Source organism: Epargyreus clarus, unplaced genomic scaffold (genome assembly GCF_041222505.1).
Source record: "Epargyreus clarus isolate Ecla_fem2 unplaced genomic scaffold, WU_Ecla_fem_2.2 ptg000026l, whole genome shotgun sequence".
Classification (NCBI taxonomy): domain Eukaryota; kingdom Metazoa; phylum Arthropoda; class Insecta; order Lepidoptera; family Hesperiidae; genus Epargyreus; species Epargyreus clarus.
Window position 1 is genome coordinate 4,310,143 of NW_027332233.1, and position 14,741 is coordinate 4,324,883.

The following is a 14,741-nucleotide window of genomic DNA, read 5'->3' on the forward strand; positions in this document are numbered from 1 at the left end:
GAAATTTCCAGCTATTGCATATATTACAAATATAGTATATAGTGTATTACTTATAATAATAATATTTATATAATCAAAAAAGAGTGTCTTGTTCTGAGTTGCCATCATAGTTTTGCTATCAGTATGTAATCTTTTATGTAGTGGACGGGATTGCTTAAACTATTTTTATCGATTTCATATCAAAAACAACTTAAACTAATAAAATAACTTACACTCGTGAGCAATAATATCGAAAATCCAAATCATTAGCTATTATTGATTCATAAGGTACCTATTATAACATTTGACCCAGCAACTAAGTTATCGGTATCAGTTCGATAACATGCATACGCGCCTTTAATTGTTCACAAATAATAAGATAACGAATAGGTCTGTCTACTGTGAGCTGTTGATTTATGCGGCCGTATTCACACTCTGGTGATACTGGCACCGATGAGTCGTGTATTGTGTCGCACTGTGTTCGCTCTGCGCTTGAGAGTGCCGATGGCGAAGAACGCGTCTACTGCTTTCCTCATTGAGGACCCCAAATATTCCTTCTTAAAAGATCTGGGCCTAGAGAAGAAGAATATTGGAGTGTATAACGGAAAATGGCAAGCCAGTGGCGAGGTAAGTACGATTTTCTATTTTATAAGTATTTTTTGTAGATATAAAAAAAATGAGTGACGAGATCCATTTTATGGGACGAAATATTAGCAGTAAAGAAAATAAAAAAGGAGTATTGTGTATCAATTCCGCGATAATATTAGCAAAGCATATTAAAGTGTGGTACTAAATTTAAATTATTCGGCTATCAAAGGATAATTCAAATATCTAATAAATATATTATCAAAGGTTTTAAATAATATAGTCCATTTCATTATTAGATACTGATAGATAGTATTTTAATATAACAAATATATTAAAATACTTGTTAATTGTAATTATTCTACTTAATTATTACTATATTACAAGCACGAGTTTCTTATCGGTTGCACTCGGCACCTTACATAAATTTCAATGCAGATAATTATGAACATCTGTGTAAATACACAATGTTGATATAAGATTCTGTTTTTGCGAACAGAGTTAGGTACGAAACTACGAAGTGTTAATTTCATTTACACTTTTCAGTGACACTGAGACAAAATAATAGATATGGCATTACTGTTTAATATTTTTACTAGAGAAGATTATCAGTCTACTGATAGGTATAAATATGGTTCTATATCAAAAACCCTTGCGACGTAACAACACTTCTTTGGAAATTCTTCTTCATCACGCAAATTTTCGATAGATTTAAAAATTAAAATAAAATTATATATCTAGGTGATCCAGTCATACAGTCCGGCAAATGGCAAGGTTATTGCTGAAGTACAGTCTGCCAGCATTGCTGACTACGAAGCGTGCGCGAAGGCAGCTGACGAAGCATGGCACTCCTGGGCAGAACTTCCAATGCCTGCTAGAGGAGAGATCGTCAGACAAATTGGAGACGCCCTGAGAGAAAAGTTGCAGCCTTTAGGACAACTTGTTTCCTTGGAAATGGGTATGTATTAAAGTTTCCAAAATCTGGCTCGAAGGACTAAATTTGAAAAGACAAAAACCCTGTTTCTGTGGCGTGACTCTCATAAGTATAGACAGACTAAACATAAGACAGTAAAATATTCGGAAAAGCGGTACACTTTAACATAACTAATGTGCCATACATACAATTTATTACCTACTCGACAGTGATGTTAACTAATTCTTACCATTCAATCCATAGTTCCTTTTAAATATTGGCTACATATGTAGCAGATGTTCTGTTATCCTTATTTTTATTTACATTAAGTTTCTTAGTGCATCCCATCCAATCGGTGAATTGTCCATCAATATAATAAATATTTTATCCTCTAGGTAAAATCCTCCCGGAGGCAATAGGTGAAGTAGTGGAGTACATCCACGTGTGCGACTTAGCGCTGGGCTTGTCGCGCTCGCTGCCCGGCACGCTGCTACCCTCGGAGCGGCCCGGCCACGTGCTCATCGAGAAGTGGAACCCGCTCGGCGCCGTCGGCATCATCACCGCCTTCAACTTCCCCGTCGCTGTGTTCGGATGGAACAGCGCTATTGCTATGGTTCGTGTGTTGGCTTTTAAATTGGTTTTATAGATCTAGCTGTACCTTTGCGGTTGGAGTTACTGACTTCTATTTTAGCATAAGAAATATGGACCGAAATCAAAGTATTTATGATTTTTGGATTGTTTTACCAGTACTTGTCTAGGATAAATCTGAGAGTTATTTGTAAGCATTTTAAAATCTGTATAAAATCTGCCTTTAAGATGTATTCAATCTGTCTACAGTCTACATACATTCGGCTATCGGGGTTGACCTTGTCCTAACACTAATCTGTTATGTCCTCAGATATTACTTAATAATTACCTACTTACTTACTGAATCAAGGAAATTTTAAATCAGCAGTAGGAATTATGTCGATTAATTATTATTAGTGGTTGTCATGGCTTTAATTCATATTATGTTGATTGATAAGATATTTTATAATGATTAATAATAATCTTATCTTATTTTTGTAAGTAAATAAAAGATAAATAACAATACGGACAACATACTTTTTTGTATTACAAAAAAGTGTAAGTGTGTAAAAAACTCTGTATGATATTTATACATATACAAAATTTTGTAAATATTACAGGATTTATTTTTAATGGTCAGATTTGAACCTTCTCAAGTAATTCATTGGAAAACAAATCACAAATTCCACATTCATAGTGATTATTAAATTGTAAATAATTTGTAATACAACCCAACATTTAAATTACGTTAACAAATAACCCATCATCATCACCCATCACTGTCCCACTGCTGGGCACGGGTCTCCTCTCAAAATGAGAAGGATTGGCCATAATCCACCGTGCGGACCAAATGCGAATTGGTAGACTTCACATACTTTTCAAAATCATTTTTTTAAGATTACTCAGGTATGCAGGTTTACTCTCGATGTTTTCCTTCACCATTTTAGCAAGTGATAATTAGTTTGTACATATAACAACTAACTTTTGAAGGTTTGCGGCGACGTGAGCGTATGGAAGCCGTCGGACACGACGCCGCTGACCGCGATCGCGGTGACCAAGATCGTGGAGGGCGTGCTGGCGCGCAACGGCGTGGCGGGCGCCGTGGCCGCGCTCTGCGCCGGCGGCCGCGACGTCGGGCAGGCGCTCGTCCGGGACCCTCGCATGAAACTTGTCTCCTTCACCGGTAGCACCCCTGTCGGGAAAGAGGTGAACGAACTTCAATATTTTTTTAATACGGCCCAAGTACTTTTACAAATTTTAAAGATAATAAATTTTAGTTTTAAGTGGGTAAATTTAAAACAACCGTCACTTTATTATCTAGTTATTTATAGCGACCGAATTGTTTATAAATTTTCAGCAAGTAGATCGTCCAGATACTAATCTTTTCTACTCACATTATCACATACATCTATAACCACATTGCAGTGCGTAGAAGTAGCCTTTATTGGATGGGACAATTTGACAATATATTTATTTTTTAATAATTAACTTTTTTCGTTTCTTTTATTATTATAGTGAGCCTTGTTACAACGATAAAAAGTATAGTTTACTCTAGCTCCATCGCATTATTATTTCGCATTATAACTGCTTCCTATCCTACATCTACAGAAATAAATGTTTTATTTATCTACTTACAATGAATTATATTTTATTACCATACATCTATGTCTACAATATAACATCTCTGGTATAGTCCGTGTAGAACTGCTAGTCCGTTCTAAATATAGAAATGAATCGCGTCGCCATAGCAAACTGTATGACTATACCTGCTCGCAACAACTTCAGAGCGGACTAGCAGTTTGGCGCGGACTATACTATATATAAATACACACTTACCAGGTGGGTGTGGAGGTGCAGCGTCGCTTCGGGCGTCACCTGCTGGAGCTGGGCGGCAACAACGCCATCGTGGTGGGCGCGGATGCCAACGTGCCGCTGCTGCTGAACGCCGCGCTGTTCGCGTGCGCCGGCACCGCGGGCCAGCGCTGCACCACCACACGCAGACTGCTGCTGCACACTAAGGTAACGACACTATTTTAAGACTTTAAAAAAAAAAAACAAATCGTTTGGCCTACCTAATACCAAAATGTTATTGCTATCATTACAACACATATTTTAATCTTCAGATATTAGATGCGTGAGATTTTTTCCAAATTAGGGCGCTTCATGTCTCAGATTATTTATTTTTTTCAATGTGCAGAACAGCATATACGATTATTATTTTTTATAAAAAAATTGTGATAGACACTTATTTTTTTAAAAGTATGTTTCTTCTTAATTCTTAATGTATGTGTTAAAGGTCCTTCGAACCAGATATGAATCAGTGACATATGAATTAGTCTAATACACGATATTCAAGATGCATCTCAACATTTACATACTTGTAGATGTACCCATAGAAAATACAAGGCACACAAGTATGTAATATTTAAAAAAATGTCATTTACAGGTATACAAAGAGGTAGTGTCGAAGCTGAAGCAGGCGTACGCGGGAGTGGTGAGCAAGATCGGCGACCCGCTGGAGTCCGACACGCTCATCGGGCCGCTCCACACGCCGGCTGCCGTCGAGGCCTTCAAGAAAACCGTCGCTGAAGCCGTCAAGCAGGGAGGCACTATTGAGTTCGGTGGAAAGGTATGTATCTAAATGACTTTGGGTTAATTTTGTTAAATTTTATTTACATAAATTATAAATACGATTAGTTATGGTTTCGTTAAGTTTTCTGTTGGAAATCTTATCATCAGCTACTCATTTTTCGGAAAAGCAGGGTTTATTTGGAAAGTTTCGTCATTTATTTCCTCTAATTGTAAAATCCGCTCCACATTCTCGCGAGACGTCGAGTGTCGAGAATGTAGAGCGGGCTTTATTGAAATGGTAAACGAGAAAGTGTGATTTTATCTATTTACGTCACAATATTTACAATAAATACATATTCAGTCACCCATCTAAAGATTATTACCATCTTCTATGGTAGTGTGCTTACATCTTATTTGCTTTGCAAAATACCAAAAGTACTCACGGCACTCATAGCCATATCGTTGTAAATTAACGCACAATTTCATTTTCAAACAACCAGGTAATAGAACGTGAGGGGTACTTCGTGGAGCCAACCATTATCACGGGCCTGCCACACGACTCCCCGCTCGTACACACGGAGTGCTTTGCGCCCATCGTGTACTGCATCGAGATCCCCGACCTCGACACCGGCATCCGCTATAACAACGAGGTCGACCAAGGCCTGTCGTCGAGCTTGTTCACTGAAAATCTTGGAGATATTTTCAAGGTAATAAATAATAAATGCTATTATAAATACTATGTACTGTATTGAACATAGTCGAATTTAATATAAATTAAGCGATTCTACTAATTTTTGGGGGTGTTAGTGTATTTCTATTTAAGTATTACCTATCAGAATCTATAGAATATTGTCTCAATGTTGAAAATTTACGAAATGAATACAAAATAAGTTTATTTGCAGTAAAGATTACAAAAAATAGTTTTTCCAAAGAAAAGTCGTTCCTTCATTGTAGGTGACACCATTTAGCTTAGATGTCGAACGTATCTACGAAAATTATAAAAAAAAACAAATACATATTGTGTGATTATCCGCAGTGGATCGGACCGCACGGCTCGGACTGCGGCATCGTGAACGTGAACATCCCGACGAACGGCGCGGAGGTGGGCGGCGCGTTCGGCGGCGAGAAGGCCACGGGCGGCGGCCGCGAGTGCGGCTCCGACAGCTGGAAGGCCTACATGCGCCGCTCCACCGTCACCATCAACTACTCCGGGACCATCAAACTCGCGCAGAACATTAAGTTCGGGGACCAGTGAAAATTAATCGATCTTCATATGCTATATTCATAGGCCATATTCTACTTAATGATAGAAACGTTTACTTTTATATCTCCTTTAACAAACTTTCCTACGATTTTATGCTATCTTTTTTATAGAAATTGACATTAATTCCAAACAATAACTAGATAAACGAAATTAAGCATTTTTTTTATTATCACTAATGCATAATGTATTTTCTATCATTTTTAGAAACTTTCATCATTATAATAATGTTTGTATACTCTTACTGTTATGTGTTTGAAGACTGACTTGTTACTTGGTAATAAAACTCCAAAATCAGCTTTATTTCATTTTATTTTTGTTTAAACATCCAAAAGTTCACATCAACTAACATTTGATTTAAAATACGTTAGCGAATAAATGCATATTATGTAGACGACAATAGAACAATCTGATTACATTAAGTTATTTCCCGATAACGGCCCTTGTATGCAATGCGATCGTATCACCGCTGTTCGTTTCAAATGTTGAACAATCTCATCGAATACAAAGGCCCTTAGTTCACATAATCATACTTTCAGAGACCATTTAAACTCTGCCTATAATACACTATCTGAGTTTAAATAATATTGCACTTTGCGTACAAATGAAGAAAGAATGGATTGATATAATTGTTTAAAATAATTACATCATCCTCCAAATCATCTTAAACGTGTTAGTTAATGACTTTTATCTCGGGTTGATGCACAGAACAGCTCAGAATAGAGTGCATACTCATGTATACTTTTGATTGGATATGTTGGACATATTCCTTCTAGTTATTTATCTTATTCATAATATTATAGAATCGCTCATGATTGTTGTATGTTGATTATCATAGTCACCAGTAATGAAAATTATACTAGAAACTTGAAAAGTTATAACTTTTCCAAACTAAAAACTAGACAAATACTAAGATAGTGTAAATCAGACATATAAACCAACACACATACTATTGCTATTAATAAAAGTTCATATTATAATAACTATATTTTTTTTGTAACAATGCAACAAGTGAACAACCACTAACAATTATAATTTAATAAAATATTTGTGTGCATAAGTAAATTCAAGAAGAAAATTCTACTTAATTTCAATATGCAATACTTGGAAGTCGATATATCTTTGTGATTCCGATAGACAAATAAAATAGCTTAATCTGTGTAAGGGTGGCTCAGTTTCCACAGATCCACTGATATTTCAACAGCCTCCTGCCGGTGGAACTTGTAAGATGCTGGCAATTCAAATTCAAGTTCAGCCACAACATATCCATCTACATCCCATTCCCTGACCTTCTTATCAATGAAAGACCTGGAACAAGTCATTACAGTATTAAATAATCTATAGTATTGTCATTCCAATAAAAAGGAAAGGTGGTAGAGCCAGTATGATTCTACCAGTGATGTACCATCATCACAACCATGTTTATTGTAAAGCAGTTCTGACCTTCAGTGAAAAGGTATGGATGCAAGCTGACCTAAATATTATGATGCAATTATAATTGTCCTCAGGAGTGGCAATTAATCTGTGATCAGCTTCAAGTAGAACCTGTTCAATAAAAAGTACTATGACCAATAGATGTCCATATGCAGTGGCCACCATTTACCATTTCTTTTTTTTTTTTGTTGAGGGGAAAACCTTCAAAAGGTACCCGACGCCATGGTAGTGACGCCGGGTTATGTAGGACTTTTACCGCACTTAACCCCCCATCCTGATGGCCGGACTCCGGGATCTCCAAGGGAACACAACTGGAGACCTCCTAACACAATGCCCTTCTATCGGGTTCTGCCCTGGGGGAAGAAATTTACGCTCCTCTCACATCCCCTGGTGATTACAGCAATATGCGACCACACAAACCACTCTCCTTCACCAGCTCGCTTGCTGGATGGTTTCAGCTCCCACTCTTGCTGCCCGCCACCCCGGTTATCAATAGTGTATCAACATTACATTGCATTCTTACCTTGTAGAGGTCTTGTGTAAAGAGTACACACTGCCACTGCACACAGTGAGACCCATTTGCAAGAACTGCATATCAATGCCAGCATTATTCTTTGTACCAAAAGGTGGGTTCATTATCACAGTGTCGAAATAATTATCCCATCTGAAAAATAGAGTTGTTCATAAATTTATAAATACGGTCACTCTTAGGTAGTTATTAATTTTTTTCATGCAATAAAGACAAATCTAATATTGAAAAGTAGCTTTAAACTATTAAAACATCAAGTTTGGCTCGAATCCTAAGATTCTCCTATAAGTTGGTGGTACAATAAAAAAAGTTAAATATTCAACAAGTTTTTTTTAAATTAAGCAAATAATATAAAAATATTGTATATAAATTATAGCATTAAAAAAGATTATACCTATGAGTATCTGCACTGAGGAAATCACATTGAACAACATCAATGTTAGTCATCTCCGTGTCCTGAATATTCTCTGAAAAGGTCTCCAGAGCATCATCGTCAATGTCAACACCAATAACTGTGCCTGCTTCCAAAGCCGCTGCTCCCAAGGAGAGCATGCCTGGCCCACAGCCTGCATCTAGAACCATCTTGCCCTCCAAAGCATCAAATTGTGTCTAAAAATTTAGTAATGAGTGTATGAATAAAATAGATAATTAAAAATATTTTTTAACAAACTAGTTTTTATCTGCTTGTCAAAAAAAATATTTATTTGATATCAGGCATGTGTATAATAAATGATTCGGCCATCATCTTGGGTGTCCGCCTTATTTAAATTAAATGTAATGCAAAACTTGACCATCAAATGTATGTGCAAGATTTAACCATCACATACATACATAAGAACTAACAAAAGTAAGCAAAATTAAAACTTGTATTGTTTTAAATTAAAAGTCAAAGGTGTAATATGTTACCTGAATTGTGAATAATGAAATTGCGGCAATATGAGCAGGTGTCTCATATTGCTCAAATATAATCTTCGGTTCAGTAAATCCCGCAACAGCAAACAAAAAGGACTCTAGGTTTTTAAGTTTCATACAAGCTGCCATTTTTACTTATTTTCAAATCTCGGCAGAACTGGGAGTATTTGATTGCCAAAAGAAGACTCCTGGGAGACAAAGAATCCACAGGAAGTGGCGTTGGCGTGTTGCAATGCCGCACGGTGGCTAGTGTTCACAATGTTAGCTTCAGGCAGTTGTGGGAAACCCTGAAATAAATGTCCATGTCAAACAACTCCAACTCAACATAAAATGCATTATAATAGTTCTTCGCAAGGATTCCACTGGTTGGAGAGCTAGGTTCATACATATCAAACTTATCTTGTGTAAGTTTATAATCTTTTGCATTAAATTCAGTGGCAAAAATCATTATGGCAGCAGTTTTTAACACACTTGATTAGATTTGGTATTGATAGCATAGTATTATATTGTAAATATTATAATACACACCTCAAAATTTGGTAATACATCCAATTTAAAGTATAGAAAATAAAGATAAAAATAGTTTTATTTTTTATTTAAAACAGTACAACAAAACAATAGTAATAATTTCAATCCTGTGGTAACATAAGACACCTAAATCCTAATATAAGCAGCATTATTTTAGAAAACACTGTATTTACTAAAAATAAGCCCTATTCAACCTATACATTTTAGTATTTTACATCAACTCGCGACGCCAATAATGTTGTACCGCTGAGCCGAATGTGCTACGAAAAAGAGCAGACGAATTAGTAGACGCTTACCGCAGTAGCAGATACCGGTGGGATGGAGCACATAGGCAGCTGGCTGACGGGGCTCGGCGTCAAGGATATAGTCGTCGCTGTGAGGGGGGCTACCACACCTTGCTTCAAGAGCATCTGCTTCTTGAGCTGGAGCTCTTCCAATATCTTCCTATTTGTCAGTTCTACACATTCAATCACTACTTTTAACACCCATTAATCAATAACGCGAAGGTATAAACCCGATTGGGAAAAACTTACCTCTCTGCGGATTCGGTTGTGGAAACGCCATCTAATTTCACGTTTTAATTTTATTGATACTTTAGGTTAAACCTGAAATTGATACGAGTAAAATCACCTTAATAGTTCAAGACGAAAAAATATTTCTATGAAGTCTTCTGTGTCCTGAGAACCCCTCAAATCGATCGATCGAATCCAGAAAACTGTGTGATATGGGAGATTGGGAGGATTCCGAGGAGGAACTATTTGTTTATAATCTGTTGCATGTTGCTGTTGTATTGATTTTGGAGTGCGTTCAATGTCTACTAGTCATGATTACAGTGATTGAAATTACAATCATTTATCTATCTGATAGTACAATAATTTATCTACCTGATATTTTACAAGAGGTTCGATTTTAGTAATTAGCAAATTTACTAATGTGATATTTTAGCTAAACAAAGTTTAAAAACACCTTGATTAAAAATATTATGTCGTTCATCAAAGAGTATATAGCCCATATAGGTCGTTCATATCTCATGGTTATCGAGCCAGCGAAGTAATTTAACTATTGGTACAGATAGAAGATTTCGAACACACATTGGCCTTCAATTTAACATTATCGGATGTAGGCATGATGTAGGCAACAGGCAACTCCAACTCATGAACTCATGTTCCAAGTGCTGCAACATAGGCATTAGGTACATTCTTAAAAAATAGTATTTTAACTGAGAAGATCTTTGTAATGGATCAAATAAAAAAATATTCTTGATTATGGGATTAATCAAATTGCCGAGCCTTTCCTATACAATATTGATCGATAGTTAATATGCTTTGTTGTAATGGTAAAGGCATAATCCACTATTTATATATGCGTAGACATAGATTAGTACTAATCTATGGCGTAGGACCTAGGTTTAAAAAATGCCAACAAGACTATCGTTGACAAAATTAGTGCCTTGACGTAAAGCTTACAGTACAGTTAAAGCCTGAAATTCTGAGGACATTGACCTCATACTAGGAGTGGATGTGGGACTCAATAATTCATTTTTTGTAGCTAAAGTAGTTATTGAACGCGGATCTATTATAACCTACTTAAGAACCATATACAATAAAATGCTTTATTGCTCAAATAGGTTATTATAGGCCGACATCAATATAACCATATTATTATAGTCGAATATCGCATGTGGTCAATATATTTTAAACCTAGAATGGTTTGGTACATACATTGGTACTTGGTACATGATAAGATTATCTAGTGGTAATCTAAGTAGAGTTTCAAGTTTGCATCTTAAGTTCTGTATAGATAAATGAACTCTAATGATATTTAATGACAAGGCTCAACTCATTACACAGGACTTTTCTTTTTTATTTATTTATTTACTCAAAACTTCCTACTAGACTTGATAACCTAATTCTTTTCCACCTCGAGTTTTACATAGGAGCCAGTATCTGTATGTAAAAAGCCATTGTATGCAAGTTGTCTCAGTCAAGTCTTGTCTTCCAGAATTTTACAAAATTGCATTGAATTTTTACAGTGCACGCCTTTTCAAAATTACGACGAGTTCTTTGTCACACAAGTTTAGTTATAGGTATTAATAAAACCAAAAAATGCAAACTAGGCTACTGACTCTACATTTACGAACATGAAGTATTTACTACAGGTACAGGAAATATGAATAAAATACAAAGAGTTTATATAAAAGCATTTATTTTAAAACAATGTAGGTAATATACTTTCTGATTCTTGGCAAAACAGTCTCACATAAGCAAGTCAACATTTGGCCTCTCTTAAGAATAAACATAAAACTATAACATGCGCTGCCACAACTCACAAAATTAATAAACCGAAATATCAGATAAATAATCATATAAAAGGACATATTACAAAATTATCTCTGTCTATATAACAGTTAGCATTGCATCTCGGTTGAGCATCTTAGATTAACTTGTTTAATGCAGTAAACTATTATTCTAAATAAAAAGGAATCCATATTACTAGAATTGACTCTCAATATTAGCAATATATTAAAAAACATCATCTACTGTTGTACCTAATTAACATTTTTTTCACACATGCAGACATTACAGTCCACAATGAGTTTGTGGTACCTAATCGATTTATGATAAAATTTGAGAATAAATGCACAACAAAATTAGAATTCACATTGTCTTTGTCTTTTAATATTACAAAAATATTCATGTAATAACAATTTGGAAATAATTATAACAGTTTCTTATAAACAATTTGGAATAATATTGCACGAGCTCAAAGCTAATGTATGTGCATTATAATAAATATAATCAGTTTATAAACAAACCACCACGGCTAATTACATTGTTATATTTTGACTCGTTTGAGTAAAGATTAGAATAGGACGACAACTGTGACTACATGGACTGTGGACATCGTGGATGTCCTTAAAAATAAATTCTGAGACATAGTAACATAATCACATATATAATCCATATTAAAATGGTATCTTTGACTATAATATCAACAGACTTCGATGTTGTCGACCGATACAGTCTATTCACACAATATAGTTGCTAGTAGCATTCATATTCCTTAAATATAACGGTAAATACGTATAATTATTTACGTAGTAATTTAATTAAGAGTATTTTACAATTAAAGTGTGGTATGATATACGTGATTACTTAACATTAATAAAAAATAAAATTTAACCAAAAAATAGTAACTACATTGTGTGAAACCCTTCAATGACAAGTGTTGATTTGTATTGAAATTATTATTTTCACAGCTCAGGAACAAACACATTCTGGACTAAATAAAATCTGAAAAATGATAACAACATTTTTTAAAGACTAGCACATAATTTTGGCACAACACTGTGTTTTATAGCACAGTGGCATCGATGTTGTTCTTCTTAAAATATATACAGTATAGTTTTGATCAGACCAGTGTACTAGGTAGGGATACACAAAAATACCGCAACAAGGGTTCCTCTGAAGGTATACCAATAAAAGTTTTCATTGTTACATACAGCAAGCAAAAGAAAGCTTCAGCATTTTTATTAATATTTGTGCCCAATGTGTCATGTTCGATGTATCGTTTCTAATTCATTTATGAAACCCTAAATCAGTGACTGATTTTATCACTCACCGTTTACATGGACAGCTGCCATTACAATTACAAAATGCAAAATAATGTATATATTATTTAGTAAAAAAAAATATAAATAATAATAATAAAAAAAACTTATTTGAGTAAATAAATTCTCTTGTTCCATTGCTCATTCAGTGCTATTAAAAGCAGAGTGTAAAAATAATAGCTTTGTCGTATTAACATGAAATAAATTTCTATTTCTTAACAAATTAACCCTGGAAATGTGGGAAGCAAGATTTGTATTATTTGGATACATCTGTGTGTTCGCCCGCGGCCGTCCGCCCCGCTCTGTCTTGACACGCTTTACGTTTATTTTTACACCCTGCCACATTGAGTATTTTACCGCAACAACATTCTTATATCCAAACAACAATACATACCTAACACTTTCCCTGTATAAATATATTTATAGTCTTGTAAAAGAAACCTTTTAACCTCATAGGTTATTAACACTACGCGAGAAATTACACAAGAGCATTAGGATACAATATATTGCTACGAGTTAACTTATCATTTGGCACTAAATTAACATATTGCATCTCGAGCATTCGTCACATAAGTATTATATACTTGAATATTCTCAATAAAATTTCCCTTTTTCTAAATTACAATTAAATTTCTTTCTTTTAATATAATTCTCTAATGATATAAATTTCATTGGGCCAAATCTTATTTACTTTCGTGTGAATTCGTGGAAAGACTATGAAAAAAATATACTCCCATATTATTGAGCAAATCTGTCGAGCCGATTCCACGCTTCGAATCATTCGAGGAATTAGGAAAGACGGAATGGCCGCGCAGTCAAAACAATAGACACTCACGAAATTAATAGACAAGACTTTCGGCAAGTAAAATTTGGCAAAATTGAGCATTAAGACTTTCAATTGGCATCGTAAAATATTACAAGTTAGTAAGATTTTACTACGTAGCTTTGCATAGTACTAGAATATCCTAATTCTGGTAACTGTAACTTATACATAGGTACACCAATCTCTTACAGATGATTGCTAAATACGTGCAGATAGTGTACTGTGTACATGACACGTTATAGAAACAGGCAGACGCACAGATCTCGAAGACCTCTTGGAGATCCTATCAGTCCTGTATGAAATGCAAACCTCCCACCATCAATTGTTTCCCTAACCGCACCTAACCCGAGTGCCGTTTCAGAAACTTCACGTCGAGTTTTCTATCACATTCCTTGCTTTACGCCGCACAAACCACTACCATAACTAGATCCCACCTATTCATCCAATACCACAATAGTCAACATTTGTTGAAATCGAGTCCTGCTTAAAAATTACTATTCACTACACTACGAATTTGGAAATAATTTTTATCTACTTAAACCGATGTATTTTTTAAATCGTTTCACTCATTTCAACACCGTTGCCTCCGTTAGCTTAGCTGCTCCTCGCCCTTACCTATATACTACGTAGTTTCGTTTCACTCCATGATACCCTATCTCCCTGTTTCTATAAAACTAAGCGACATGACTAAATATACAAAATTTTGTAAAATTAAGTGATATGACGTTTTATATGTGACTCGTAATTATTATGAGGATTTGATCATCGTTCAAAAGAACAGTATAAATGATCGTGGACTTTAGAGAATTCAGTTATTCACTAACTACTTTTAATAACAACTCGGTTAAAATAGTATTTAAAAATTAAAAATTCATCTCTTTATCAAATAATAGTTATTGCTTACGTGATATGACAGATACATCCCTGCAGCCCTCCCGCGCCGTGCACTCGCCAGTAACGTTATAACTCTTATATGTATTATTTAAAAATATGACTCCATAATAACCATCACGATCACAGCTCTCCGAA

General features: G+C 35.1%; 2 protein-coding genes across 3 annotated transcripts; one reads left to right on the plus strand and one right to left on the minus strand.

The window, feature by feature from the left end:
* The first annotated feature begins 356 nt into the window (after window positions 1-356).
* Window positions 357-6,174, plus strand: Aldh7A1 (aldehyde dehydrogenase 7 family member A1). Its single transcript, XM_073087341.1, has 8 exons — window positions 357-606; window positions 1,306-1,522; window positions 1,873-2,090; window positions 3,035-3,250; window positions 3,884-4,063; window positions 4,491-4,673; window positions 5,116-5,322; window positions 5,652-6,174. Exons 1-8 carry the CDS (start codon window positions 433-435, stop codon window positions 5,868-5,870), a joined length of 1,614 nt encoding a protein of 537 aa, XP_072943442.1. The 5' UTR covers window positions 357-432; the 3' UTR covers window positions 5,871-6,174.
* Window positions 6,171-10,011, minus strand: Mettl5 (Methyltransferase like 5). Of its 2 annotated transcripts, none has more exons than XM_073087342.1 (5): window positions 9,910-10,011; window positions 8,746-9,038; window positions 8,234-8,448; window positions 7,834-7,974; window positions 6,171-7,184 (listed from the first exon to the last, which is right to left on the minus strand). In XM_073087342.1, exons 2-5 carry the CDS (start codon window positions 8,878-8,880, stop codon window positions 7,028-7,030), a joined length of 648 nt encoding a protein of 215 aa, XP_072943443.1. In that variant the 5' UTR covers window positions 8,881-9,038; window positions 9,910-10,011; the 3' UTR covers window positions 6,171-7,027. The 2 variants fall into 2 exon arrangements, with proteins under 2 accessions (XP_072943443.1, XP_072943444.1); XM_073087343.1 differs by having other exon boundaries at window positions 9,813-10,004.
* Window positions 10,012-14,741: the final 4,730 nt, after the last annotated feature.

Bases quoted from the DNA above. Each gene is read 5' to 3' on its own strand.
- Aldh7A1 (XM_073087341.1), top strand. From the start codon at position 433: ATGAGTCGTGTATTGTGTCGCACTGTGTTCGCTCTGCGCTTGAGAGTG. The intron at 1,523-1,872 runs GTATGTATTAAA...TTTATCCTCTAG, and splicing joins ACTTGTTTCCTTGGAAATGG to GTAAAATCCTCCCGGAGGCA. The intron at 4,064-4,490 runs GTAACGACACTA...TGTCATTTACAG, and splicing joins GACTGCTGCTGCACACTAAG to GTATACAAAGAGGTAGTGTC.
- Mettl5 (XM_073087342.1), bottom strand. From the start codon at position 8,880: ATGGCAGCTTGTATGAAACTTAAAAACCTAGAGTCCTTTTTGTTTGCT. The intron at 8,449-8,745 runs GTAACATATTAC...CTAAATTTTTAG, and splicing joins TTTCATTATTCACAATTCAG to ACACAATTTGATGCTTTGGA. The intron at 7,185-7,833 runs GTAAGAATGCAA...GACTTGTTCCAG, and splicing joins TTACACAAGACCTCTACAAG to GTCTTTCATTGATAAGAAGG.